The sequence below is a fragment of the Epinephelus lanceolatus genome, chromosome 17 (genome assembly GCF_041903045.1).
Source record: "Epinephelus lanceolatus isolate andai-2023 chromosome 17, ASM4190304v1, whole genome shotgun sequence".
NCBI lineage: Eukaryota > Metazoa > Chordata > Actinopteri > Perciformes > Serranidae > Epinephelus > Epinephelus lanceolatus.
Window position 1 is genome coordinate 29,371,312 of NC_135750.1, and position 27,482 is coordinate 29,398,793.

At 42.8% G+C, this 27,482-nt stretch overlaps 1 protein-coding gene across 4 annotated transcripts; it reads left to right on the forward strand.

Annotated features, from left to right (window-relative positions):
* Nucleotides 1–26,494, forward strand: srfb (serum response factor b). Of its 4 annotated transcripts, none has more exons than XM_033613864.2 (8): nt 1–1,058; nt 5,593–5,859; nt 18,491–18,731; nt 23,827–23,991; nt 24,638–24,748; nt 25,215–25,412; nt 25,512–25,613; nt 26,152–26,494. In XM_033613864.2, exons 1-8 carry the CDS (start codon nt 411–413, stop codon nt 26,187–26,189), a joined length of 1,770 nt encoding a protein of 589 aa, XP_033469755.1. In that variant the 5' UTR covers nt 1–410; the 3' UTR covers nt 26,190–26,494. The 4 variants fall into 4 exon arrangements, with proteins under 4 accessions (XP_033469755.1, XP_033469754.1, XP_033469756.1 ...); XM_033613863.2 differs by having other exon boundaries at nt 3–1,058; nt 23,830–23,991; nt 25,512–25,588; nt 26,152–26,493; XM_033613862.2 differs by having other exon boundaries at nt 6–1,058; nt 25,512–25,588; nt 26,152–26,492.
* The last annotated feature ends 988 nt before the right edge of the window (nt 26,495–27,482 follow it).

The following is a 27,482-nucleotide window of genomic DNA, read 5'->3' on the forward strand; positions in this document are numbered from 1 at the left end:
TGCGTCATGGAGCCGTGATGAGATAAATATCGCGGTATTAATGGAGTAAAAATGAGTATTTGGTCGCCAGCAGGCCGACACGAGGGTTATTTTCGGTTCGCAATGCGGACTACGTGACATGGCGGCTCGACATCCAGGGCGCTCTTCGCGTTTTCCTTTTTGAGAAAGTGCTCAGAGTTTTGGAAATAGAGGAGGAGGGTGAACCAAACTGAGCCGGGGTTGAAGGGTCTTGGGGGTAGCATCACTTTCGAAAGTTTGTCTCGGTAATTTCCTGGAGTCTCCAAACCACCGACCGGTCTGGTTTGTTTACATTGTGTGGCCCAGGCGTGTATGCGTTGTATCAGCCATTTACGAGACAACGCGCTCCAGCTCTGTTGGCTGGTGTTTAGAGACCCGGTTCAGTAAATAGAATGTTACCGAGCCGGGTTGGATCGGCACCATCTGGAAACGGGTCAGCGTCAGGCAGAGGTACCACAGGACACGGTTCGGGGGTTGTCGGGATCCGTCCCGTTTTGGTCAGAGCAGGGCAAGCTTTACCGGGGGTCAGCGAGAGTGCCGGTGCTGCCGGGCGACAGGGGGAAAGAGACGCCGTCGGGATGCTGGGGGCTAATGGTCCAGGGGGTCCGAGAGGCGCGAGACCAGGGAACGGGACTGGTGTGACCCCTCTACAGACCGCCGTCCAGGGCAACATGGTGGTGGGGTTGAACACGGGAGTTGTGTTGCCTCACGGAGCCAGGTTCGACCCGGACAGAGAGGGTGCTCCTCTGTGCAGCGGCTCGGATAATGACTCGGACTCCGGAGATGATGATGACCCAGTGGGTTCACTTGGGGACAGCAGGAGAGGGGTGAAGCGGGAGAGAGGGGAGATGGAGGCTGCGGTGACGGGGCAGGAGGTGGGGATTCCTCCCGGAGGTTACGGCATGGTGCCCGGAGGGGTCGCCGGGGCAAAGCCGGGGAAGAAAACACGTGGGCGCGTAAAGATAAAGATGGAATTTATTGACAACAAGTTGAGACGGTACACCACTTTCAGCAAGAGGAAGACTGGTATTATGAAAAAGGTGAGTCAGGCGACTGCCTTTGGATCTCATCCAACCACAGTAACATTTGAGTGTCACTTGAGTGTTGTTTGGCCTGTAGCCTACTGCAGTAGGCCTGTAATATATGGTGCTGGGAAATCATTCATTCATGGAATAAACAGTGAGGTTAAGGTTACACCAATCATCACACCAGTGTGTAACGTGATAGTGGGCCTACATCATAGTTTGAGGCTTATGACCTGTTGTAAATCAGACCATTTTCTTTCTTACAAAAGACAAAAACAATTGTGGCACAAACTGACTCACTGGATGTGAGGGAGTCAGAACATTAATGACAGGCAATTGGCTTTAAATAGACTTGAGCAAATGACAATTCTATTTATGACCATGCATGCCCACCCCAACCATCACACACACACACACACACACACACACACACACACACACACACACACAGAGTCTGACACACACAGATCTCCAGATACACTGTCACTCTCATTCATGCACTCATACACAGACAGGCCCAGAACTGTTGGAAGTAGTTCCCCATCAGTAGCCCTCAGTGCACAGGCTGTTCCCTCTGTCACTGTGAAGCAGGGCTTTGCTTGCAGGCAGCAGCCATGTGGTGGTGAGCAGCAGCGGGCCTGTAGGTGCCAACAGCTGACTAAACCCCAGGGAAACGAGATCAGAGGACAGTCAAAGAGCACTCAAACAGAAGACAGGAGCCGGGGACTGTCTGTGCATGCATTATGGCGCTGTACGGTTTGACACAAGCATCCAGCCTCATCCAGTGACTTGTGTTGGTTTCAGTTTTAAGAGTTGAATCTGGCACACAAGCAGTTGACATTAAAGAAGGCAGAAGCTGCTCGGTGTTAGTCATAATTGCCTCCATTACTGTCTGCTAAGTTCAGTGCCAGTATTTCACTGGAAATCCACAACTCAAGCACGCCATTGCTGCTATGATAAAGTATTGCTATTTGGCATCAGAGTTGATTATCTGGGGACGAGGTCAGCTGTTGACCAGAAGCACAGCAGCAGTTGTTTTGCTGTAGACATGGCCATTTTTCATTATAACTTTAAACAAACACAATGCTTTATTGTAGTGCAGGAGTTTTCATTCGTGCCTGTGTTACTTTGAAGAGCCTGTACTGTGTACTCTGCTGTATTTCTCTTTTTTTATGTATCCCAGACTGTTGTCGTGGAAACTGAGGTGTCTTTATGTAGGCTCTTGGCAACATGAACACTATTTGACACACTGTGCGGATAGAGATTTTTTGGAAATGTTGCCTACACTATGTCAACCATCACAGAAATTGAGTGGTGGGTGGAGTGGGAAGATTCATAGTAGACTGGTCTCAAACTGGTTTCTAGGATGAGCCTTGCTTATTTTTTATTTATTTTTTTTTTTTTTTTTGAAGGATGTGGTGAGTGAAGCATAGGCCTAGTTGTGTTCTTCTCAGATATGCTTTTGATTACGTGCATGTAAATACTTGCGCAACACAGATTGTTACCTCATTTTGAGGCGTGGCATTACTCAATTAATTGTGATTCCTGTTTTGGTTCCATCATTTGACCAGTAAAAGTTATGTTTTCATGTTTGCTCTTTTTGCATCTATGCTCTAAAGGTTGCTTTCATGGCAGACATTTTGACTTGTTAAAACCACAGATGTGACTAGTAACATACATTTTGGCTCCATTCCATTTACGTGGCCCAGTGCACCATGCAAGTGAGCCAACATGCACAAAACTGGGTATCTGAAACTGGCTTGCCTACATGGAATACAGCCATCATTAATGTTATTATTGACACCTGAGCTTTCCCCTCTATGATGTATCTAGTGCTGATTGTTTAAGAGGAAATGATTCAGTAAAAAATACTGACAATTAATTAATGAATTGTCAAAAATTCACTGGTTTCAGCTCTTTAATGTAAAGATTTGCTGCTTTTTACTGTTTTTTATTATATTGAATTGAGTAGTTTGGGATTTTGAAGACACTTGGACTCCAGGTACTTTCAGTTGACATTTTTAAAAATCATTACATATGCTTTTATGTGCTCTGTTCCTCTCACTTGGAATAGTCTTTAAAATTTTTGAAACTATGTGAATTGGTCTCTCTTCCTGATTTTAAAGCTCTCATAAGTATAAGGGTGAATGATTCGGTTGGTTCTTGTCATTGTGCGTAGGTGTTGTAATATTTCTACATGTTACTGTATATCTTTTATGCTTTTTATGTGGTTGTTGCTTGGCTGTAACTTTTTCTTATGCTGCTGTCTTGGCCAGGTCTCAGCAGGACTTACCTGTTTAAAAATGTGTTAAATTAAAATTACTTAATGATCAATTGAAAAAATGAAGGATTAATCCATAATGAAAGTCATCATTTGTTGTACGCCATCGCCTTTTTTTTCTGAGCCTAAGGTGAAATCTCAAATAGCTTGTCTAAAATTCAGATTTATTCAATTTAAAGAGATTAAGAAAAAAGAAAAAAAAAACAGAAACACACCAAATCCTTACATTTGAGAAGTTGGATAACGGGCTCCAATGTTAAATATCTTTTTAAAAAGTTTATTAATTTTCTGTCATTTAACTCAACTAATTGTTTAAACACTACGGGTGTAACAGTACATTGATCTGGATCGATATATCAATTCAATGAACAACAATCCAATATTATCCATGCAAAGTAAAAACATCAATACATGTCGTCATCATCTTTAAGATACACCTTTACTTTGAAATTCCCATGGTGCATCTGTGTCAACATTTCTGACCTGTCCTAAACATTCAAACAGTGCTAGCAGCCTAGCGCCATTCATTGAATTGAATTGAAATCATGTCATGGCAGACTTATTAATATCAGCAAATATCATATTGCTGTCTAAAGAAACAATAGAATATCACATCGAGAAGAAACATGGGATTTACAACCCTATGAAGCACTGCCCACAGCGCCTGCACGCTTTTTTGTAAAGCCACAATTTTTGGCTTTGCAGCGCTACAACAGAAGTTGTGGAGGGGAGTCCAGGGATTTAAATTGGCAGCTGTATAGTCACAAGGCCACCTTTGGGACTCGTGTTCTAACTGCCAAGATAACACCTGAAAAAACGTTGGTTTTTTTCTGTTGTTTTGAATTGCACAAACATGTTTGCGTCCATACTATCTTACTCTGTCTTCATTTGATATATAGGCTTGACAAAGAAGTTTTTTGAGACAGAGGAACCAATTACAGACAGAGTTGACCCCCCCCCCCCCCCCCCACTCTGCAGTCATGAATATTTATGAGAAAATCAGCAGAGCAAGGAAACTTATTAAAGCATTGTGTGGATCTAGTTTGTGCTACCACCCAGCACTCGTAAGGTGACAAATTAGTCCCTTTTCTGCCTTGGATGTTGGCCAAACATCAGACCCTGTTGTTAGAGACCCCTCTATAGCTGCTGCAGAGCCAATCAAGGAAGGTGGTAGTGAAAGAGGACGACTGGAGCTGTATAGTTCATTACCTGTTGTAATACTGCATTAGCAGGCGCTGAGGTGAATTGTACAACCAGAGATCCCTTTTAACACTGTTCTCCAACACACTCGCACACCAAAAAAACCTCTATATAATTAAGGTTTGAAGTGCTCAGGTGAAACGAGCGTGGTGTAGCATTGAGCCACTACAGCAGTAGCTGGTCATCATTAGCCTGTCTGTGCTCTGCTGTCATATCGTTGCACACAAAAGACAATTATACAATCAGCTACAGCATGTGCCCACATATAGAGGACCGGACTGATAGAGCCCATAATGAACACAGTGTTCGAGCACGATGGAGCACACCCGTATGAATGCATGGTTTTGTAACAGCTCAATAAAATCTTTTAATTTGAATGTGATTCGTCTCCTCCTCTTGTGCTCCAGCTTACAATGGCACATCTATCAGCCACCTCCGACTGTACTGTGTTCACCAAGGTGATGGTAATGGTGCTGTGCCTTCACAGCACCAGAAGCATCCTCCACATAACTTATGACTCATTTAGATAGAAAGGCTTTCTCAGGAGTTCACCCTGAGTGCAGCAGCATCGGCGTGCGTTTGCTCATGTTTGTGTGTACGATAGAGTCGAATGTCATTGTGCTTTACCTTTACACTATGTGAGTGTGTGTGCATGCTGTATAATGAATGATGAGGCAGCCGACTGTGATGCTGGCCTCACGTTTCACAGTCAGCTACCTCTGGGTGTTAAGAATGATTCCTTGTGTCCTCCGTCAAGACCGGGTTACTACAACTCTCCCAGTGTATGCAAGCCAGTCCCCTGCTGCAATCAGTCTCTCAGCTATATCACACTCTCTATTCTGGGAACCTTATCTCATGTTATTTTAGCTTCATTTGTGCTATACGTCAGGGTTCACTACAGGCGTATTTTTAGATCTAGTGTTTTCTCGGCTAGGTTTTTTTCTTGTCTTCTAGAGGTTCATCTTATGAGATGAAGGTAGTCCAAGCCCCTATTTGGTGAACCATATCTTTCTGATGTTTAAATTCTAGTCTGTCACATCCTTAAATTTTGTTCTTTCTCTCTCCCAGGCCTATGAACTCTCCACCCTGACGGGAACCCAGGTTCTGCTTCTTGTGGCCAGTGAAACGGGACACGTCTACACTTTTGCCACTCGCAAACTCCAACCCATGATCACAAGTGAAACGGGCAAAGCCCTGATCCAAACATGCCTCAACTCGCCGGACTCGCCACCCCGCTCTGACCCCTCTACGGACCAGCGCATGAGTGCTACGGGCTTTGAGGAGACAGACCTCACCTACCAGGTGTCTGAGTCGGAGAGCATGGGCGACACAAAGGTTAGAATCAAAAGGTGGAAAGGTCTGCTGTTGGGGACAGGTCCTACAGGCAGTCAGGACAGAAATTACAGATTAAGAGTGTAAGATTTAGGGGGATTTAAAGCTGAAACCTCTCCTGGCAAGAATTTCTTAAGTGTTCATTGTTCAGGAGGTTTGTAGTGGGAGGTCTTTTCCTCTCCAGTTCTCCAATACAAACAGACCAGGTAATAAAATCTGGTTAAAACAGTGAGTAAAGCAGTTTCATGTTGCAAATCAGTGTTTCTCCAACGCTGTTTGGCATGTCGGAGACGGGCAGCTCACCCACTACATGCTAATGTTTGTTCACCATTATTCTCAAATAGCTTAAGTTTTCACTGGGAGCCGAATTATTGCCTGATTATCATTAAGGTCTCTTCCTTGCTAATGCAAAGACACACGGTGATAAACAGGTACAAACACTGAATAAAGCAGTTTCACATTACAAGTAAGTTTTTTCCTGGCGTTGCTTGTTGCAAATGGGCCTTTAACTACGATGGCTGAAGCAAAGAGACAAATGGGTCTTTCTGGAGCCAGTGTTTGGTTTGTCTGTCATAGACTACTCTAGAAACGTGGCGGTGCAACATGTAGATATCCATAAACAAGGACCTGCTCCCTATGTAGATATAAATGGCTCATTCAAAGGCAACAAAAACACAGCGATTCCTATTTTCAGGTGATTATACAAGAAAGAAAACACACTTATTATATTATATTCCATTTCTGCCAGTATATCCCTATAAATCCTGGACCTTTAAGAATACACTCCATCTCTTCTGGGATGATTGTAGGGAAGCTGCAGCAGTGAATCCCCAAAATTGAATGTGCTCATTTCTGTACCTGTCCCCACAGCCCATTTCCCCTGCTTTCAGCAACAATGGCACTCGAGTTAAAGTCTATGTGACTCACTGTCTGCTTTACAGCGGAGACATGAATTGCAGTGCAAATATAAAAAAAAACAAACTGATAAAGCACCATAGAGAGTCACTAATGGATATAGTGGGAAATCTCTCCAGAAAAGGCTAGACCAGCACACGAGCAGAGCAAATAAATCAAACCCACAAGCAGCTGTGGAAAATAATCTTTGTCCTATTGTAAACACTGTTTCAAACTTTTGCCTGTGATATGCGTGACCTCTGTTTTGGGCTCGTGGTTTGGTTCTGAGCACCAAGTCATATTTTTAATTAAACCAAAAAGTCTCAGCAGTCCTTCAAAGCACTCTAAAGCGAAGGGAGAGCCAGATAAGATGTGGAGTATTATCCCACTCACTAAAGGGAGCTGTCTACACTTTACCTTTCTGACCCCTCATCCAGGAAAGCCTCGTAACACTCTGAGAGATAAATCACAGCAGGTCTGGGTTGTGTTAGGATGAGAAACATGCAGCCGGCTACATGGAAGACTTTGGTGTTTATCTTTGATTTTGGGATGGGGCTGTCTTGTGTTCATGCATGAAACACTGAGACTGTTCAAGAGAACTTACATTTCTGAAAAATATTGGAGTATCACAAGTTTTGTGCAGTTTTCAAACTCGCTAACGTAAAAATTGGCATGACAGAAATGAGTTAGTTGGCTGTGTGACCTCGTCATATTCTTAATGACAAGCTGCAGTGTGCGTCCCTGTATTTTCTACCACATTACTGCAAGGTTTCTTAAACCCCAGGTCTTTGAGATGTAGAAGTGAAGCGGTAAATTCATCAGCAGACGCGCTTCGCTATCCACACCTTTTGTGCACTCACGTGCTGGAAGCAGAGATTCCCTCTACTGTTTACATTGCTTAAGTACGCCCCTTTGAAGACGGACACTTCCAGGCCTGTTTGCCTGCGTGCTGTTTTTACAAGGCACTAACTAACACGTACCATACACCGTCAAGGATGGGAGATCAACCTTTGCATGTTAAGCCACTCTTATGCCCGCTCTGCTCATTGATAAAAATTAGATTCTGCCTCTGTTGCCATATATGGTATGGTTTCCCTGCCTGCTCTCTTGGCTGAGGCCCCTCACATTCCTTATAAGCTGCAGCTGTCTTTAGAGTCCTGTGATTCCCCCCCCCCACCTCTACCCCCCCACTCATTTAGTGATATGGAGGGGAGGTAAGGATGTAGATATGAGCGGGTGGAATGGAAACATTTGAGCGATACATTACATCCCATTTTATATGATGTCCATTTACGTGGTTTACAGTGACGCTGTGACCTCTGCCCCCCCACTGCGATTATGACTGTGGGAGACCAGCATGGGCCCTGTGAACACTGCTGACAGACGGAAACACTAGAAATTGTCATTATGTGATACATGTCAGGATCGCTATCATTATGGTTAAGGTGGCAGGTGGATACTGAGGCCTCCATTTCGAGGGATCATTTCTGTGCAGTAGGTCTGATGCGTAGTGACTGTGTGCACCTCTGCAGCATCTGGACACTATTCATCAAGAGAGTAGTATGTCATACATACAGTCCAAGCTAGTCTAAACAGTTCAGTGTTTGCAATGGCTGATGGGGGATGTGGAGGACATTTTGGAGGAGCAACAGAAAGAGGCTTAGGAGATAAGTGAGGTAGACATAATTTGGTGCTGTAAGCAGTGCTCATAAAATCATGTGACTGCAGAAATTCTAGTGCTAAATATTTGTTTCCTATTTACTCCTGTTGGATTACATTTGAAAATACAAACAGCAATTGGTGATATCACCCTGCTTTCAGTTTGTAATTTAGTTGTGCACCTTTTTCTTATTGTCATACATAATGAGCCCAAGGACCGCTGACAAGTGGAGTTTGATTGATGTTTTTCAGTGGTTAAAAATGCTATTGTTAGAGATCCATCAATCCAGGATGTTCTCTCATGATAGCTGATTACTATACATACTACGATTAGTATGATTCCTAAACACAGGGTGACTCCCAACACCCAGTATTATGCTATACCTAGCATATAGTGGAAAATGATGCAATACTCTATTTCAGGAATTGCTGTGGCACTGAAATTGAGTCAGAAGCCCGCCATGAGTGAATGAATGTAAACGGCTTTTTACTTTTGGTGCTAGTCCAACAAAATGAAAGCCTCACAGCCATCCCACAATGTTCACCATGTAACAACACGGATCAGTTAGCTCAAGAGGAGTAATTTTACACTGGGTGTCCAATAAAGGATCAGCAGTTTCCTTCTGAATTTCAGTGTGGAAAAATATAACGTGTGTTCTGGAAATGTTATCAATTTTCTCCTGAACGACTCACCAAAATTACTCTCTAAAAGAAAATTTAAAAGAATATTTTACCCACAAAATTCATTTATAAATCAGTCCCTCCAGGATCTTGCAGCAAAAAAAACTTGAATTTGCGGCCCAAAGCCCTCGAATTTGCAGCCAATTTTGTCAAAAATTGCAATAAAAATTGCAGCATTTTTATGTGATTTTTTTTTTTTTTTTTTTTTTTTTTTTTTTTTAGGAGGGCAAAATGACAAAAATTGCAGCTAATGACAAAAAGACATTTTTTTAAAGACAATTAATCACTTGCTATAATAACCATACTGAATTTTACAAAAATCGCTGCAAACATTTTTTATAGTTCTCCTCTTTAGTTTTATTTAATTAGTTTCAAAACATGGACTCCAATAATGTTGCAAAATCCTGAGTGAATATTGTAGCTCTCAATCCAGACAATGTGACTGTAAAACAACATGTAAGCTACATCTTCTGTAAACATAACATTTTAATACATTCAACACATATTGTATGCATTTAAACAGTGCAAATTCTTATGTCAATACAGAGCGTTTCTCCATACTGCAATGCCATTAGCGCGATTTGATGACATTTCAAATGACGTTGTATGCACAACGACTTCTGGTCAGCCAGGAAATATGGAAAAACGCAGAAAAATCACGAAACTTTTGAAAAAATTGCAAGCCCCCGTAAATATTGCGGACTTTCGTTGAATTTGCGTTACTTACTCTGATCGCAAGAACGCGATTTTCTGGAGGGACTGATTAATTACTCTCCCAGTTTACATTGACTTTAAAACACTTCTGCATAAGCAGTCTCACGCATGGACGAGGAGCACACCTGCGAGTTCAAATGCATGCGCTTGCCCAGGCTACTACTCCAGTGTGTTTGAGAAGTACTGAGCATACAACTGGATAAATAAGACATGGATTATCCTGCACGACTTGTGTGAGAGTTTGCAAACAAATGTTATGATATAGTTTTGCTGTGTTTAAACAGTTATTCAAGAATTTTCTCGGTTCACCATGGAGACATCCAAGAAAAAAACGTTTTTCTTCTTGAATTCAGTTTAGCACAGGGTGAGTCATTAACAAACAAATGGTCATTTTGTAACTGAAGTACTCCTTTAAGGCATGTAATAGGCCATGCAGTTTCAGAGTCATGCTCCGCATCACCCTACAACTTCTCGTTTTTACAGCTGATAGTTTTGTGTGATTGCTTGTTAAAGTTTCAAACTTTGAAAAGGCTGTGAGTCACATTATCATCATCTCATCATCTGCTGATCGGTCTGAAGCATGTCTAGCTAGGCTCAATTGATTTTTTTGGTTGGTGTCACCAGACCTAAATCTGTTTTTTAAAACCAAGCTTGCAAAATGTAATCTAGCAGTAAGAGATGTCAGAACGAAGAGTGTGGGCTTCTTTCTGAAAACATAATTTGGCACCTACTTTAAACAGTCACACAGAGAACAATCAGTGTATTGGTGTTAAGATAATAAAACATTAAGTTTAAGACACGTGACTGGAAAACCCTGGCTTTTCTATTGTTGTTGCTCACGCAGCACACATTAAGTACGTAAAACCAAATGCTGAAGGCAACACGTGCAGCACTGTTCTCTTAGGGCTGTAGCATTCTGGGAATTGTAATGTCTGACATAAGGGTGAATGAGGAAGGTCAGGGGAGAAGTGGTTACACCAGTAATGAAACACCAATACTTCCCAATTAGGGTACATTAGTAATTATTGTGGTCTCCCCCAGCAGATCTTTGGATTGTTATGGCTTCTGTGGCTCCCTTATAATATCAGGCGTGCCACAGTACAGATGTTATTATGCTTTTTGGGTTATTTTTGGAAGAGGATGGCAAATCCCACAACTCGTGTTTGCTTAGAGGATCTAGCTTAGGATAGAATTCTCAGTATCACAGTCTCCTCTGGTTTTCCCCTCCTCTCCCCTCGTTCACTTTCTCTTCACTTTTCTCCCTTTCTCCATCTCTCTCTCTCTCTCTCTCTCTCTCTCTCTCTCTCTCTCTCTCTCTCTCTCTCTCTCTTCCCTGCTGCTCTGGCTGTCAGTGCTATTGCTGTTCTAATCCTGGTGAAGTCTATTTGCTGTTCTGCTCATTAGCACAGATCACATTGTCTTTGCCGCTGTTATGTCGCAAGCAAAACGTCCAGACTGAGGCCACTGTCCAGACCAACAGCTGACGTGTTTGTTTTCCCTGCGTTGTGCCTCTTTGGACATCCTGTGACAGATCTGTCTGACAGCCTCTTTATTCAACATATTGCTCGCATATAAATATGTATAAGTTTGGATTGGTCTCCCCAGAGAAATTAAAGTGATTTGATAATTAAGTCGCAGTTTTTAATGGAGAACTGTGTTTGAAAAGATAAAGTATTTATCATTTTTTTAAGTCCTCCTGTCTTAACTGCTGTTATAAGGGCAGAGCAGTGGCTTGAAGTAGGTGACTAGAGAGAATCAGTGAGATAATGGAAAGTTAATTTACTCAGATATGCGCTCTTATCACAAGGCTGCTCCTAAATGTAGAGAGAGGAGGTGGTGGTGGTGTCAGAGGGATTCTGGCGGTGTCGGCAGTGAGAGCAGCATGTTGGCTGTTAGAGGGGAGGAAAGCAACATTATGTCAACCCCCCCCCAACCCCCATCCACCCCCCTTATTTTACAGCAAGCAACTGGACAGGTCAGCCGCCATTGGCTGCACCTCCTCCACTTGGGCTGCCTTGCCTTTTTTAGCAGTCCCAAATGGAGCTGCAAATTCCATGTTGCTGGCAGGGTGACAGACTGGGAGATGGGAGCCAGCAAATGGGAGATTAGACGAGGGCCAGCCACCAGTAAACTGCACAATGGGCTCTCCAACCAACACTGGACGAGTCTGCCAGTTGTCACCTTCAATTTGGAATGATTAATCCCTCCTGAATAGGGAATCATTTGTGTCGCACTCTTTTTAATTACTCTCTCATTTCCTGTTACTTTAAAACGGGCTCTTTCGTATGATGATCTGTTAATGAAAGGAGGGCAACGGAGGCTTTTATTCTTTTACCATATATAGAACCCTTACAAACACGCAAGATTTGGAAACCAGCACATTGAGAGAACTTTTCAAGAGCTCCAAGAAAAGGTTTCTGCACTTCGTGTTTATGTAGCACCACTACCAAACCAAAGAAGCCTAGAAGTCTCGAGCGTGTAAATAAGACTGCTGGTGTCTCTCATGATTTGCATTTATTGAATTTTTTTCCTCCTCATCGATTTTATATTAGGGTTTCTCATATGTTCATAGGAGGGGCGGCATGTATAATACTTGGGATCTCTTCATTGCTGGAGTGAAATAATGTCCCTCTCTTGTAAAACGGATTCCTTAACATGTTATTGAGAGTTCACTCAGTGCCTGTGCACTCTGAGTCTAGAGGATTCATTGCTTATTCCAGACGACTCAGCTCTCCATTCGCACGACTATAAATTGTGACTTCATTTGTTACGTTCTGGTACCTCATTATACAAAGTGGCGTGTTTCCCCAGGACAGGCCCCGCTTTTTCCCTCCCGAAACGAGGAGCAGCAGTGTGGTTGATTTGAAAACAAGTGGTAAAAATCTGTGATAAAAACTTAAATTGATATAAACCAGCTTTTGTATTTGTGAAAGAAATCTCTCCACAATTTACTCTCAGGGTGATACACAGCTTTATGGTCATAAAATTACTTGTGTGACCAAAACGTCCAAAACCCCAAAATATGTAGTTTCATGTAACATACGACAAAGAAAAGCAGAAAATTCTCACAAATAAGACCCTAGAACGAGTTAAAGTTTGACACTATTGTTTTTAAAAATTACTTTCATGATTTAAACAACTGCAAATTAAGAACAACTCATTAATAGACAACTTGTTTCAGCTCTGATTTTTTTTTTTTAAATTTTATATATACTATTTAGACATACAGTAAGTTCGAAGATGACACTGAAGGGGCTTGATTGTAGTGACGGCGATGATGTGATGTATCAGTGTGTAAGACTGTAGTAAAAGGAGCAGGACATGGACTTCAGGAGGAAATGAAATGACAGTGCCGAGGCTTTGGCTACACGTCTTCTCTGAGGGAATGCATTACACCACTGTGGCCTATGTTTACTATGCACTGCCTTGACTCTGAACTAAAAGCCAGTGCTGTTTATAGACTGGCCAGTTGAACAGGAGACACATGGAGATGGTCAAACAAAGCAGTAGGTCAGTGGAAGCTCGCTATGTAGGTCACAGAGATAGTGGAAGTTTGACTAGACCAGTAGGTTACCACATAGGTTAAACCCCGGATGATCAATCAGTTGTTGGAACGTGACAGGAAGGCAAGAGAAGCCATGTATTTCTCCATCGAGCAGTGTCATAACCTTGTCCCTTTAGTAAGCCATGGTGTCCCTTTTTTTATGATAGTACAAGGTGAGGCATCTCAGTCCGTTACAGGAATTCAGTCATTCTCTTGAGTCCCCAGTGGTGAGAACTGCTAAGAATCAGATGGCGGCTGTCACTTCATGTGGCCTCCTGCTGCCTCAGCTGGCCTGGAAAGGGTTAATTCCCCCTCAGAGGTGCTCAGGTTTCCCGCCAGCTGTCTGTACCCTCAGCTGTTTGTACTCTCGCCCCTACCCTGTCCCCTGTCCCCAAACCTCACACAGGTCTGTCTCTGCTTTGCCTGCCGAACGCAGACACTCTGCTACTGCTGTGGCTATGAAGTGCTACATGCCACCACAATGCTATTAGCTTAACGCACTTTATCTTCAGTGTTAACTAGAGCTGTTGGCTTGATTTTTGTTCTGACCGCTATCCTCTTCGTCCGTGGCCATCTTATAGATATTTTTACCTGTTGTCATGCACACAGTAATATCTGTAACCCCACACCGACGCAGTGCGAGTTATTCCCATTTGTTCTGATTTTTAGTGAACATTAATGAAACAACTGTTACTTCAACCAAAATTGGAAAGTCTCCTAGGCAAATGAAGACGTGTTGACAGCTGCGTCACGGTCTGACTGTCAGCGATCACTCAGTGATGAATAACAGGCCTGATATCTGGTAGGTGAATGGATGACAGATTGTTGTTGCGTGATTTTATTCCATTTTCCTTTTTGTTTGAAAGGGCAGAACAACTGTGAGTCCTCTGTGTGGCCCTCCCCCTTTGACTTTCCAGCTGCTGTTTAACTAAAGAGGTAAAGGACCTTGGACTGTCAGAGCCCCTCAGCAGGTCCTCGATCTGAGATGAGAAAATTAGCTGCTCAGCACTGTGTGGCTCTGTATACTCTTGATTCAGGGCAGCTTGTACAAGACAATACCGGCTTGGCCGTCTGTTCATCAAGAGGGCCAGAAAACTCTTCGGTTAGCAGCAACACCCTTGATCATTTGTTAATCCTCTGAGTTTTTAAATTCATCAAATAAACAACCTTTTGTTGAGTCATTGCAGGGAGCCATACTAGCAGACTGTCTTTAATGTTAGGATGTTAGCTGACTGGGAGCCAATCCGTATAGTAGCTGCATTGAAATGTTTTCATGGTAGTGTAGTGTGTGTTGGAAGGCCTTATCAGTGGAGTCCATGCTGGATCATCCACCTCTCACCCATGTAATCAGTCACATATAAAAACCAATAGTGCTTTGCTAAGGGAGGCTGGCCTGGCTTGCTTCCACACGGCCTTTCTGTCATTGATAATGAATGTGCATTTTAAGAATTTCAAGCCTATGGGATGCAACACACTTTATTGCACTTGTTTGCTCATTGTAAGCCTGTCTGTTGTGACACATGGCTGTTGTTTCCATATAACAAGCCTTATTCACTCACCTCAGCTGTTATACTGCTGCAGTATATCGATAACTTTGCATCTATGACACAATAGCTTTGGCCCAGTTCCGAGGCCGGATCCTCCAAAGGACAAGGCCTGCAAAGGTATGTCCTTTATCGAACCTGAGGTCCAAGCTGAGCCTGCTTAAAAATGAAATATTGATTTGATGTTAATAATGCACATGATAATTTCATGTAAATATCATCCAGCTCCTGTTAAATAATTTCTGTTTCATACCGTGTTCACTTTGTCTCCCTCCCCCAACTGCATTCTCACTATCCATGAGATGTAATTGCTCTTTTTGTCCAGTCCATGCTTTTGTCCAGTTTCGGTTACAGACTCCCTCCTCACCTTCCCACTCTCGTTGTTTGACTGTAATTCATTTGCCAAAAAAGAGACAACACTCACAGTAAACAAAGTTAAAGATGAATTTGGCTGACGGTATTATTATTATTATTATTATTATTATTATTATTATTATTCAATTTTCCATACATATAGTATGGAAAATACTCTTTTGGCCATGATAATCATGTAGTGAAAATCTGATATCATGGCAGCCCTAACTTCAATACATGAAGACTCAAAGTTCAAAGCTGAAATCCCCAGGGTTACCTGGTATAAGATGGTATGCAGTATAGAACAGACAGGGAGGGAGAGGGAGTGATAATGTACAGCAAAGTCTGGGATTGAGGAGTTTATAACCCGTTATGGGATGCTGAGGACCGAGGCAAACGAAAGCTGCATTTTTTTTTTTTGGCTACATGTGGAGAAGCCTTTGAAATGAGACAGTCTATCATGATGTCCTCTATAACCACAGCATATGTATCCATGTTGGACTTGGGATCACACCTACTGTAGGGTTAGGGAGAAAATCAAATATTGCAATACTTTTTTTTTTCTTTTTTTTTTTTACCAGTTACCTTGATATTGATATTGTGACGATATGGAAGGGTTGACTGTTGGTGCTTTCATGATGAGACTTTTGCAAAATAATCATCAGTAATGTGGATATAATGACTTAAGTGAATGAAGGCAGAAAAAAGAACAGCTACAACAATGTTGTAGGTATAGAAAAGTACCTCACTATACTTTAATGCAGCCTTTGAAACCAGGGCAAGACAATACTTGGGATATTACGACATCAAAGACATCAAAAATCATGATATAATACAATATATTGCCCAGACCTAATCACACCAATTATTAACATACACCAATAGGTAATATTATGCCACTACTGATGTGTCTCAGCAACATCTCTGTATCTATGCTCAGTCAAACCATCTAGGAGCATTAAACCCACAGGACCATGGAAACTCTTCCATGCCTTCTAATGTGTAGGCTTGTTCCCTTGCTGCTATTACAGATCATTAGTATCAAGTGGTAAAGTGTTTGTATAAGTGTGTAGAACCAGGCATGGTGGGTTTAGATGTGCTTTATAGTCCCGGCCTAACGCCTACCCTGCTCTTATCATGCAGCCCACTCACCAGCACATCCTGCTCTGCTGTTCAGTGCTCACATTAGCGTGTGCTACCATGCTACGTCTCACCTCCATTGATCTTAAATTTATGTGAGCATCTCGTCTGCCTGATCGCTACATGTTTTACTGAGATGTCATGTTACATGGTCAGGTAGTTGTCATAGTAACTCCGTGAAAAATGAGAGCAGAAATAATGTTTTTGTTACTCTTCAATAGAGTTTGTCTGAGCAGTGGCTGGACCTTAATTGTAGCAGGGTAAGCAGGTAGATGATGATGGGTCATGTGTGGCAATATTCAGAGAGGATACACAGTCATGTTTCTACAAACCTGTTTTGGATTTTATATCTTTTCCTCTGTTGGTCATTATGTATTATGGAGTAGCATTTTAAAAGGATTGGATATGTTTCTCAGTTAGTGCTAAGCCACAATCCTCCACTAATATTCCAAGACATGATTTTATTTTTCCAACTTAATGTAACTGTTGGCTCTTTTTAGACTCTTTGTAAGAATTGATTGGTCAGAGAAACACTCACTGCTCTGCTAAGTGTTTTACATATGGATGCAATTAGAGGGTCCCAGCCTGTTTCTCTACCTTGTTTATGTCATTTGCCCTTCGTCTATTAAACCCTCTCTGGTTTCTGTCACCCATCCATTGATCCCTGAAAACACTGCAAGTATTAAAGCCTCCTCCTTCCGCTTAAAGAGGAAAGGCCCCATTAACGGTGTTATTTTAGGTGGTCTCATGTGAAACTTTCCTGGTGTTGCTTTTGCGGTCACTGGGATAATGACTTATAGCAGAACAGAGCATGAACTAGTGCGTCAGTTTGAAATACAAGCAACTGATGATGTCATCAGGGTTATCTTGGACTTGGCTTGAGCTTGGCTCGAGACAGTGTTACAAACTATAGATGTGGGGGTCATTATTTGACTGCTTACATTTCTGGCATTGTGTGCATTTGGTCTTTGCACCTTATTGATAACCTGTACTATTATTTTTTTGTTTATCTGCTCTGCACAGTTATTCAGTTTGTATTGTAACTGTAACAGTTTCCCCCTGGATGAATATGTTTTTATCTTCTCTTACTGAAAGCTGTTGGCATTAACCAGCCAGGGAAAGCCTAACAATAGACACTACTGAGTTGCATTATGGGAATTGAAGGAGCTTGGCCATAGACTGTGTAAAATAATGGACGTAACCACCGTGACATCACCCTTTGGTTTGTTGACCCCTGTTTTGAAGCCTCGAGTTGACAATATTTAAACAAGAAAGTGGAGATAACTCTAATGCTAGCTGCTAGCTTGGTTAGCATGATGCATTTACAGTTATGGTTAACTGTGATAATGCTAATGCTAATTTTCGCAAGTGAAAAACAGGCTTAAAACAAAATGTACTTCGCAAAAGATTGAATATCCAACTCCTCAGAGGGTTTTTTAGGATATCCAAATGCTGAACAAGATTTTATTAGAGGACCAGAACACTACAATGAACTTTTCGTGAACTGAAAACACACTGAAATAGCTTTGGCTACGCCAATACTCAATCTGTCATTCTGTGGTCATGCCATGCTTATATTACCTAACCAACATTGTCATTGTGGTAGAGACTTGTCAACTGATGGTCTAACCTGTTACTCAAAGCGGCCACGCCCTTAATTATGCATAACTTGTCATTAAGAAGAAAATCAGGGACCAAAACCATTTGTTGTACCAGGCCGTAAACATGTTTATTCCTGCTGTGAAGTTGGCTATTTTAATGTGGGTGGCTACGGGCATTGACTTGCTCTTGGAGGCAGCCTCAAGTGGCCATTAAAGAACTGCAGTTTGCACTTAAGCGTTGGCTTTATTTTCCTGCTGGAAGATTGCCGCTTGAGCTCGACCCATACTTAGGATGATAAGTCTGGATATATCGGTGGCTGATCTTCACAATTCCTTTTTAAAACAGTCTCTTGCGAATCCTGTAAGTTCATGGAAGGGTTATACTAAATTGCTGGCATTGCCCTCAACTTACACCTTCTTCCATGACAGAGTCCAGTAGTAATTAAATTAAATCTAATGACCTTCTCCTGTCTTCTACTAATAGCGTTTCCTTTCTCTCACAGGATACACTTAAGCCGACATTTACGGTAGCCAGCCTACCAGGCAGTACCAGCAGCACCCAATGCACAGTGCCCACCACCTCCACCACCATGCAGGTGAGCAGTGGGCCTTCGTTTCCCATCACCAACTACCTGGCACCCATCTCGGCCAGCAGCAACGTCAGCGCCAACGGTACCGTCCTCAAGACCACCGGCGCCTCAGCGGGGGTTATGCAGCTGCCCGGAGGCTTTACTTTCATGCCTGGTATGTAGGAGAGCAAAACAATGGCTGTCTTCACCTCAACATCCAGAGCTCTGTCTGAATTCTTAATTATTATAATTCTTAATTATATTCTTTATGGTTTGTTTATCTTAAGCTCATCCTCTTGAACTGCCGCTTCTGCAGGCTTCATGTTTTGTTAATGTCACTGTGTTGTCTAGCTTATTAGCTGATTAGAATTTGAATGGCACTGTGCCGTGACCTCAGCTGTCTCGGGGTGGTCGTGCCTCTCTCTTCAAGCTGTTTACCTCACACAACAGCCCTTCATATCCAGTCATCAGCACTCAGTGGCCTCGGGTTTTTACAAAGCCCTCAGTATCCAGGAAAGCCACATCTATTGGCGACTGGCCCTGCCTTTGATTGTCACTTGGGGACAGGAATAATTAGGTGAGAGGGACACAATAGACCTGGCAATGAGGGATGATGAACATGGCCCATAATTAGTCATGAATATTCAATGAAGGATCGGTGGCTTGTGCTGAAATTATAATTGAGACGTACTTTGTGGAGCCGGAGCTTTTTGACAGAGTGGTCCTGAACTAGACATGACCCTTCATTAAAGGGGACTTCACAGACACACTCTTAAACACAAGGGACCTCTACCGCACCAACTCAATGAGGAGTTTGGGACGACAGGCTCTGATTTGGGGATCCCTAAAGTGTTTCCAAATTGGCTTTTCCCCAGTAATTATTCAGTTCACTTCCTTTTCATGGTCGATGTGCTGGGAAATACTGGGGCCTCAAAGTGGAGCCAGGGGATGCCAAGAGGTCACGGTTTCCCAAATGACATCATGAATACTTAAATATCACAATATTTTAATTAGATATTATCTTATCTGTTTAAGAAGCTCAGCGCTGTGGAATATTTGTTTGGACTGAAAGAGGCTGGTTGACATTTAGGTGCACTCTTTACTACAGTGTATGTTGTTGTTGTTAACATGTAGACAGGAGTGTGTGTTGCAGCTGTGAAGCAGAACAGGCCCTGTGCTCGGCTGTGTTGTATTTTCTAAGTACTTGCAGCAATGTCACAAGCTAGTTGTTGCAGTGTATTGGTTGCCTGCCACATCTGAACAGACACCATGACCACTAGTAGATCCTGTGTGTTATTATGACTGACAGCTGAAAGACAGCCATGTCTCTGTCCCCCCTCCCCTTTTTTTTCTTTTTCCATCTTTCTCCTCCCTCTCCAACCTTCTCTCTTTTTCTCTTTTTTCCACCCTCTCTCTCTCTCTCTCCCTCTCTCCTCTTCACCACCTGTCTGGCACATAGCAGCAGTGCCAGGTGGAACAACACACCCTCCCACACTAAAACCTCCTCAGTTGACAGCTTGAAACGGCCTGCCCACCCTACTGCAGCAACTGTTTATGGAGCATGTGACCAAATGTGAGGGTGTAACTCCAGAGTCATGTTCTGAAATGAAATATCTGCCATTTGTTGAAGAAAACACTTTGATAATAAGCAAATGAAACAAATCGCGCACCATTTGAAAAGAATTAAATGTCAAGGTGGTAGCCAACTGTTTAATCACCACTTCATACAGTCATACAGTAGGCGTCACTTGACTTAGCAACCACGTACGTATTGAATCTACCGTATGTAGTGTTGAATGTTAGCATTATTTTCACTGACCTTTTTGTAAAAACATTGAACTTTATGGTGATGTTTTTAATGTAACATCAACTTAAAGGTACCCTGTGTGTGGGAGTTTTTGACCAATAGTTGCGCTACGGAGAAATGTTTTTACAATTGGGTCCCTGTTTTTTTCACAGTGTGCTACTTGTAATACGGTTGAGCAATATGATACTTTATAACATGTGACAGTAGAAAGGTAATCACTGCTAGAGGAGATATGGTAATACCGTTTCTACCACGAGAGCTAACTAGGGTGCGAATTTGCATTTCCAGGATAGCGAAGACATGACCCGCCCCCCTCTGCCTTACTTTGCCTCTGATTGGCTTACCCCAACATTGTTACCCTAGGACCCTACAATACCAGAATAGCGACACACGTTGGTCAAGCGGAAAGTTGGTCACGTGCCCTCTAGTGGCGGGATAGCACGTTGTATCCGACCAAGAACTGACTGAACTTCAGTCTTGCTGCATTGCTGCCGACCAGGAATTCTTGTGCGTTTCCAAAGTCAAGCAAACCTAAAAGCATAAAGCGAGAAGTATACTTGCTGCGTGGCCAAATGTACGTGTACACGGTGTGCTGCACCTGTTTGTATACTTGCTGCAGCACAGACGTTCGTCGATGCAGCCAAAACGCCTGATACTGGTGGTCTCCGCTAGGAGCAGACCGCAGCACTCAGACACAGAGGTCGTGAAAAAGCGAAAAAGGCAGTGACAGTGTATGTCCGGATAAACACGAACATGGACACTCTCGATGAAGAGGAGATCATAATTTTATAGCTGTTAAGATCTCGACAGAGGAAAAGGCGGCGTCTCCGCCGCCATCGTAGATAGTATGTGCAGCCCCTTAACCAATCACATGGGGAGTTTGTTTCCCTTGTTTTACCCATGCGAGCAATCAATGAGGAAAAGCACAGGGAATATTTCCGCATGTCCGTCGATGCTTTCAATGCCATTGTGATGACCTCCGACCTCACATTCACAGTCTCTAGGTATACTTTGCACGAGTGCCTCTAGTGTTCATGTCAATATTGAATCTCGCATACGTGTCAGGCTACCTCGCACCAAAGTGTGTGGTCTACGCACCAAACGACTGCAAAATACACATGGCAGCCAAACGTGCACGCGTTTCGTGGAGCAAGTATACTTTAGCCATAATCAACCATAATCTACCATAATAGAAGCTCGGTGACCCATTTACAGGTAAAAAAAAACAGTTGTATACCATAATGTTACTCTCTACATTTTGAAATAAACAAATTATAAGCATGACTTAATATGACCAAGACAACTAAAAGTAAAAAGAAGGCTGTTTTCATCAACTTACAAGCAGGTGCACGTCAGACATACTGTAAGTGAATGGGTTTTCTGGTCGGAAAGGTAATGCCTTCATGCCCCACTAGAGGGCACGTGAGGCTTAACTTCAGCATACCGCAGGAGTCAATGGAAGTGTCGTCACTCTGGTATTGTAGGTTCCTACCAGTCGCACTCCTCTTGCCTAAACCTAACCAATCCAACCAACAAAGGCAACCAGTTTTAGCCAATCAGTGGGAGAGTAGGGCGGGTCATTCCTTTGCTTTCCTTGGAAATGCAAATTCACATTCACAGGGCAGGCTACGTAGCATATCATGGCTGGATTCTCGTGATTCTCATGATTCTTGCAATCTTGCGAATACAGCTCTCTCACAAGATAGCACTGTTTGCACAGACATGGTCGACGAGAGTGAAAATACAGGAAATTTACAATGTAAATACAGAAACCTGTAACACTTGAAATAATTTTTCCCAGGAGCCTTTAATTTTGAATGAATTATAGAGTTGATTAATTCTATTAACTTATTCATTCATTTATCTTCTTACCGCTTCATCCTCTTGAGGGTTGCGGGGGAGCTGGAGCCTATCCCAGCTGACATCGGGATCGGGTCGCCAGACTATCGCAGGGCTGACACATAGTGTCTTTGGACTGTGGGAGGAAGCCGGAGTGAACCCACGCTGACACGGGGAGAACATGCAAACTCCGCACAGAAGGGCTCCCACGCCCGGGATCGAACCGGCAACCCTCTTGCTGTGAGGCGAGAGTGCTAACCACCACACCATCATGCCACCCCCTATTAACTTATTAACTTTTATTTTTACTCAAGTAGTGTCCAGTGTGAGGCAGTTTTTTTCATTGTTGTCTCTCAGGTTATTACCCAACCATCTCTTAATTGGATTTACAGTACAATCAATCAATCAATCAATCAATCAATCAAACTTTATTTGTATAGCACTTTTCATACATTAAAAATGCAGCACAAAATGCTTCACAGAATAAAAACAAACAAAAATAATACATACATATTGAAAACCTGCCCCTCCCATCCCCACATATAAACACACACACACACACACACACACACACACACACAGTCAATATAGTCAATAACATGGCTGGGCACTGAGGAACCAGGTGAGGAAAGAACCACCTATGGGGAGCCATCCACACTGAGAGGCACTACAGCCCACGGCCACAGGGAGCGCCGCCACAGAGACCACCCCGACCAGACAGACCGGGGTGGACTCCATACATGGTGTGGAGATTAGGAAAAATTAAAGAGTTAAAGATTAAAATAATATTAATAATAATAATAATAATAATAATAATAAATAAATAAATAAATTGCAGTCCTGATGCTCTCCGGCAGGCTGTTCCATAAGTGAGGGCCGTAATGGCTGAATGCAGCCTCCCCGTGGGTTTTTGTTCTAACTCTTGGAACAATTAAAAGGCCTGTGCCAGAGGACCTCAGGATCCGCGAGGGTTGATATGATAAAAGCAGGTCAGATAAATAAGATGGCCCAAGACCATTAAGACATTTAAAAACTAATAAAAGAACCTTAAAATCGATCCTGAAACACACGGGGAGCCAATGCAGCGATTGTAAAACTGGTGAAATGTGCTCCCGCCCTCTGGTCCTCGTCAGCACTCGTGTGGCTGAGTTTTGGAGTAGCTGCAGGTTAGAGATGGTCTTTTTGGGAAGACCAAACAGCAGGGCATGGAAGACCAGACAGCAGGGCATACAATGACTGTATCATGATATATACTGTTACTGTGATATAATATTACATATACCATAGACGATTTTGGCCATATCGCCCACCTCTACTTTAAAATTAAGATCCTTCATTGCCGCTTGCTTTGTTGTGCAACAGTCATGTTATCTACCCAATTACAGAACTTGCCAGGTGGATAAATAATATTAAATGTTTGATGACGTATAACATAAGTAAAAAAATGTCAACTTTGCATCACTAGCTAAACAGGGCGTTCACCTGTACAATTAGCACTTTTTCAAGCTGTGCTATCCTTTCACACTCAGTCTCAACCCCCCTCTGTGTGTGTGTGTGTGTGTGTGTGTGTGTGTGTGTGTGTGTGTGTGTGTGTGTGTGTGTGTGTGTGTGTGTGCCACTCCAGCAGGCACTCCTCTCCCCCCTGGCACCCCCACCATTCCTCTGAGCCAGCTGCAGCAGCACTCCCTGGCCCTCCAGGGGCAGCATGGTCAGGCCCTGGCCGCCGCCCCACAGCCACAGCAGGGACAGCAGGCTGTCTTCCGCTTCCCTGCTGCTGTCTCCCTCACAGGTGACCTGCTCTGCCACGACTGTGCCTGCTTTATACTAATCACAATCACATCACCATGAAGCTGCCGCTGCTGCTGCTGCTAGGACTGCTAATGCTAACTCTTCTGCTCTACTAATAATCATGCACCTAATGATTACTAATGCTACTTGCACAACTACTTCTTCTACCTCAGCGAATAGTGCTGCTTCTACCGCTGCTGCTACCATATGCCAACATTCATGACTCGTGATGGCATACAGTAGCATTTATGAAGTTTCACCTGTGTGCAACCCACCATCAGAATTTTAGTTTGGCCTAAATATGCAAATGTAACAGCATCTCATCTCAGTGAGTGGCAGCAGGATCCTCTTGTGTGTTGCTGTCCCACAAGAATAAGGTTGTGTTGTATTCCTCCTACATGCACTGTTTTTCTTTCTGCTCCTGATTGAGCTGTGTCCTCAAGAACAGTGTTATTCTGCCACTACACACTGCTCAAGTAGGAGTTAGCCCTGGAATTGAGATAGATATTAAGCGCCATCTGCTGCCAGCCAGTGCTACCATATGCCACCCTCACTGCTGCAGTCCCCATACTGCAACTCCAGCTATTCCCTGTGTGGGATGTTTGATGACTTACTGTAGTGGCTGTATGCCCTCTGTGTGTCTCCAGGCGCGGGGGTTCCCCAGCAGCTCCAGGCGATCCAGGTCCACCCCAACACCCAGTCCACCTCCAACAGTGACAGCAGCCCGGACATCTCCCACACCTCCACAAACTCCACCGGTAGGTCACACCCAGAAGCAAAACTGTCTTTTTTTTTTTGTTTTATTGGTGAATCGGCTCCATTTTTGCCATTTTACCACAAAAAATGTCAAGTGCAGAATCTAAAATTAAACTGTAATGATATGCAAGCTTTTATGAAGTTCACTTTTGTACAAACCCACCATCAGAATTTTAGTTTGGCCCAAAAGTGCAAATATAACAGCATCTGAATGAGTGGCAGCACTTTGCACAATTTTTCAAGAAAATTATATTGTGTGGTGTTTTTCTTTCTGCTCTTGTTTGGAATGAGCTGTGTCCTCGAGAAAAGTGTTATCGTGCCACTACACGCTGCACAAGTAGGAGTGAGCAGTTGAATTTTGACAGATATTAAGCGCCATCTGCTGGCCAATGTATGCACACACCTTTTGCCCTCAGTGTGACATTTACTTTCTCTCCCTCCTCCCTTCCCCACTGCTCTCTCTTCCAGCAACAGTGAGTCTCCCAGCAACCATCGTCACCTCATCAGTGCCAACGTCTGTCGCGGGTCACATGATGTACCCCAGCCCCCACACAGTGATGTACGCCTCCACGCCAGGGCTGGCTGACGGGGGGCTGGCCGTGCTCAACGCCTTCTCCCAGGGCACCTCAGCCATGCAGGTTTCCCATGCACAGGCCCAAGACACAGGTGAGCAACACAGGCTTGACACACACACACACACACACCGCCCACTGGGTTGTGCATAACTTCAAATAAACACATTGCAATTCTTCTTCCCTCCCCCAGGTTCTGTCCCTCAGGTGTTCCTCACAGCACCTCCAGGCACGGTGCAGATCCCCGTCTCAGCGGTGCAGCTACACCCAGTACGGCAAGATCTGCATTTTACAAGTGAAACTCTCATATTCCCTATGCAACCAGCATGCCACGTGACCTCACTAATGCATCCTAACAGCACTGGCACACAGAGGCCGCAGGAACATCACCTGTTGCTTCTTTTGTATGAATGATCAGCTGGCAGCTTGTTTTATCTGTGATTTTCAGCAAAGTACACATGCAGTAGACTTAACGAAACACCACTGTAGCAGTGCATGGGAATCAAAACTTGGATGTTTTTTTATCCACTTTCGAAAGTCTAGTCTTACAGTGAATCACGGGGAGTTGCTTTTGGTAAACTGGCTTAAAATATATAGGTATTTTGATTATATGCACCTGTAAAGTCCTTCCTTCTAAATTGCGCTCCACATATTCTGATTTCATAGATTAAAGACGTTAAATATTATAGAAAACGTCAGCATCTTTTACAGCAATACACCACCCTATGACAAACAGCATGTAGTGTAGCAGGACTTCCATCTGTGCTGGGTGTTGTGTGATGATGCAATTGGCTCTCTGTTCCATCTCCTGACGTAGCTGTGTTGTGTTCCAGATGGTGATTGGCCAGCAGTCGAGCGGCAGCAGCAGTAACCTGACGGAGCTCCAGGTGGTCAACCTGGACGCAGCACAGAACTCAAAGGGCGACTGACAGACGGCTGGAGCTGTTGAACACGGCAGACCCAGGGACACACAGACAGACAGACTTACTGACATCTCTATTTATTGATGCCTTCCTACAGAGTTTCACATCACACTTCTGAATGTGACTTTAAAGTACATATAGTATATACACACACACACAATCAAGGGCATATGTGTGGCTGACCCTTATACAGTATGTTTTGGTATATATAAATATAAATATATATATAAATATATATATATATATATATATATATATATATACACATACATACATACATACATACATACATACATACATACACACACACACACACACATATATATATATATATATATATATATATATATATATATATACACACATACACATATATATATATATATATATATATATATACACACATACACACATATATATATATATATATATATATATATATATATATATATATATATATATATTCGCAGATGCATAGGAAAGATATCACAACATCCATCATCGGAAGCTATTTTCTATGCCGTTAGATGGTGTTATTATTTTTGTGTGTGCGTGTGTTTTTTTTTTTGAAAATATGTAATTACATGTACACACACACTGCGAGGTGCCACAGCTTCACACCAGCCAAAGAGACATTTGTTTGTCTGAATGTTCCAGTGTGAGCAAACTTGTGCACAAGCGTGTGTCTGTGTGTGCGCGCATATCTGGGGGTTTGTAAATTGGCGGGGAGACGCTTATTGACTTATTAAAAAAAAAAAAGAGAGAGAGACATTTGGAAATGTACATAGTTTTTTTTTTTTTTTAATTGATAACTTGTATTTTTAGCCTGGTTTAGTTTGTGAGATGGCATGTAGTTTTTTATGTAGTGGTTTTGTATGTACATGGAAATGATTTGCATAAAGAAGATGAATTATTTACATGTATATGTAAATTAATTTATACACCATCATATGTTGATATACTGTCATGCTGTTGGGAGTTTTCACTACAAGATGGAGAAAGAACGCTGGATGTTTTCTTTTTTATTGTGACATTTGTAACAGGATCTATTAGCGCAGTCACAACATGTAAAACATAAGATATTTATGATTTACTGTTCACATATTCTTTACTTTGCTGGGAAGGTTTCAGTGCAACAGCTGATGGCAAGATCATTCAGTGTGACATCATCAGTTTTGCATGTGAGGTTTTTCTAATGAAGCCCTGATCTGGCACTTTCTTTGTGTGGAAACTTAAAAACG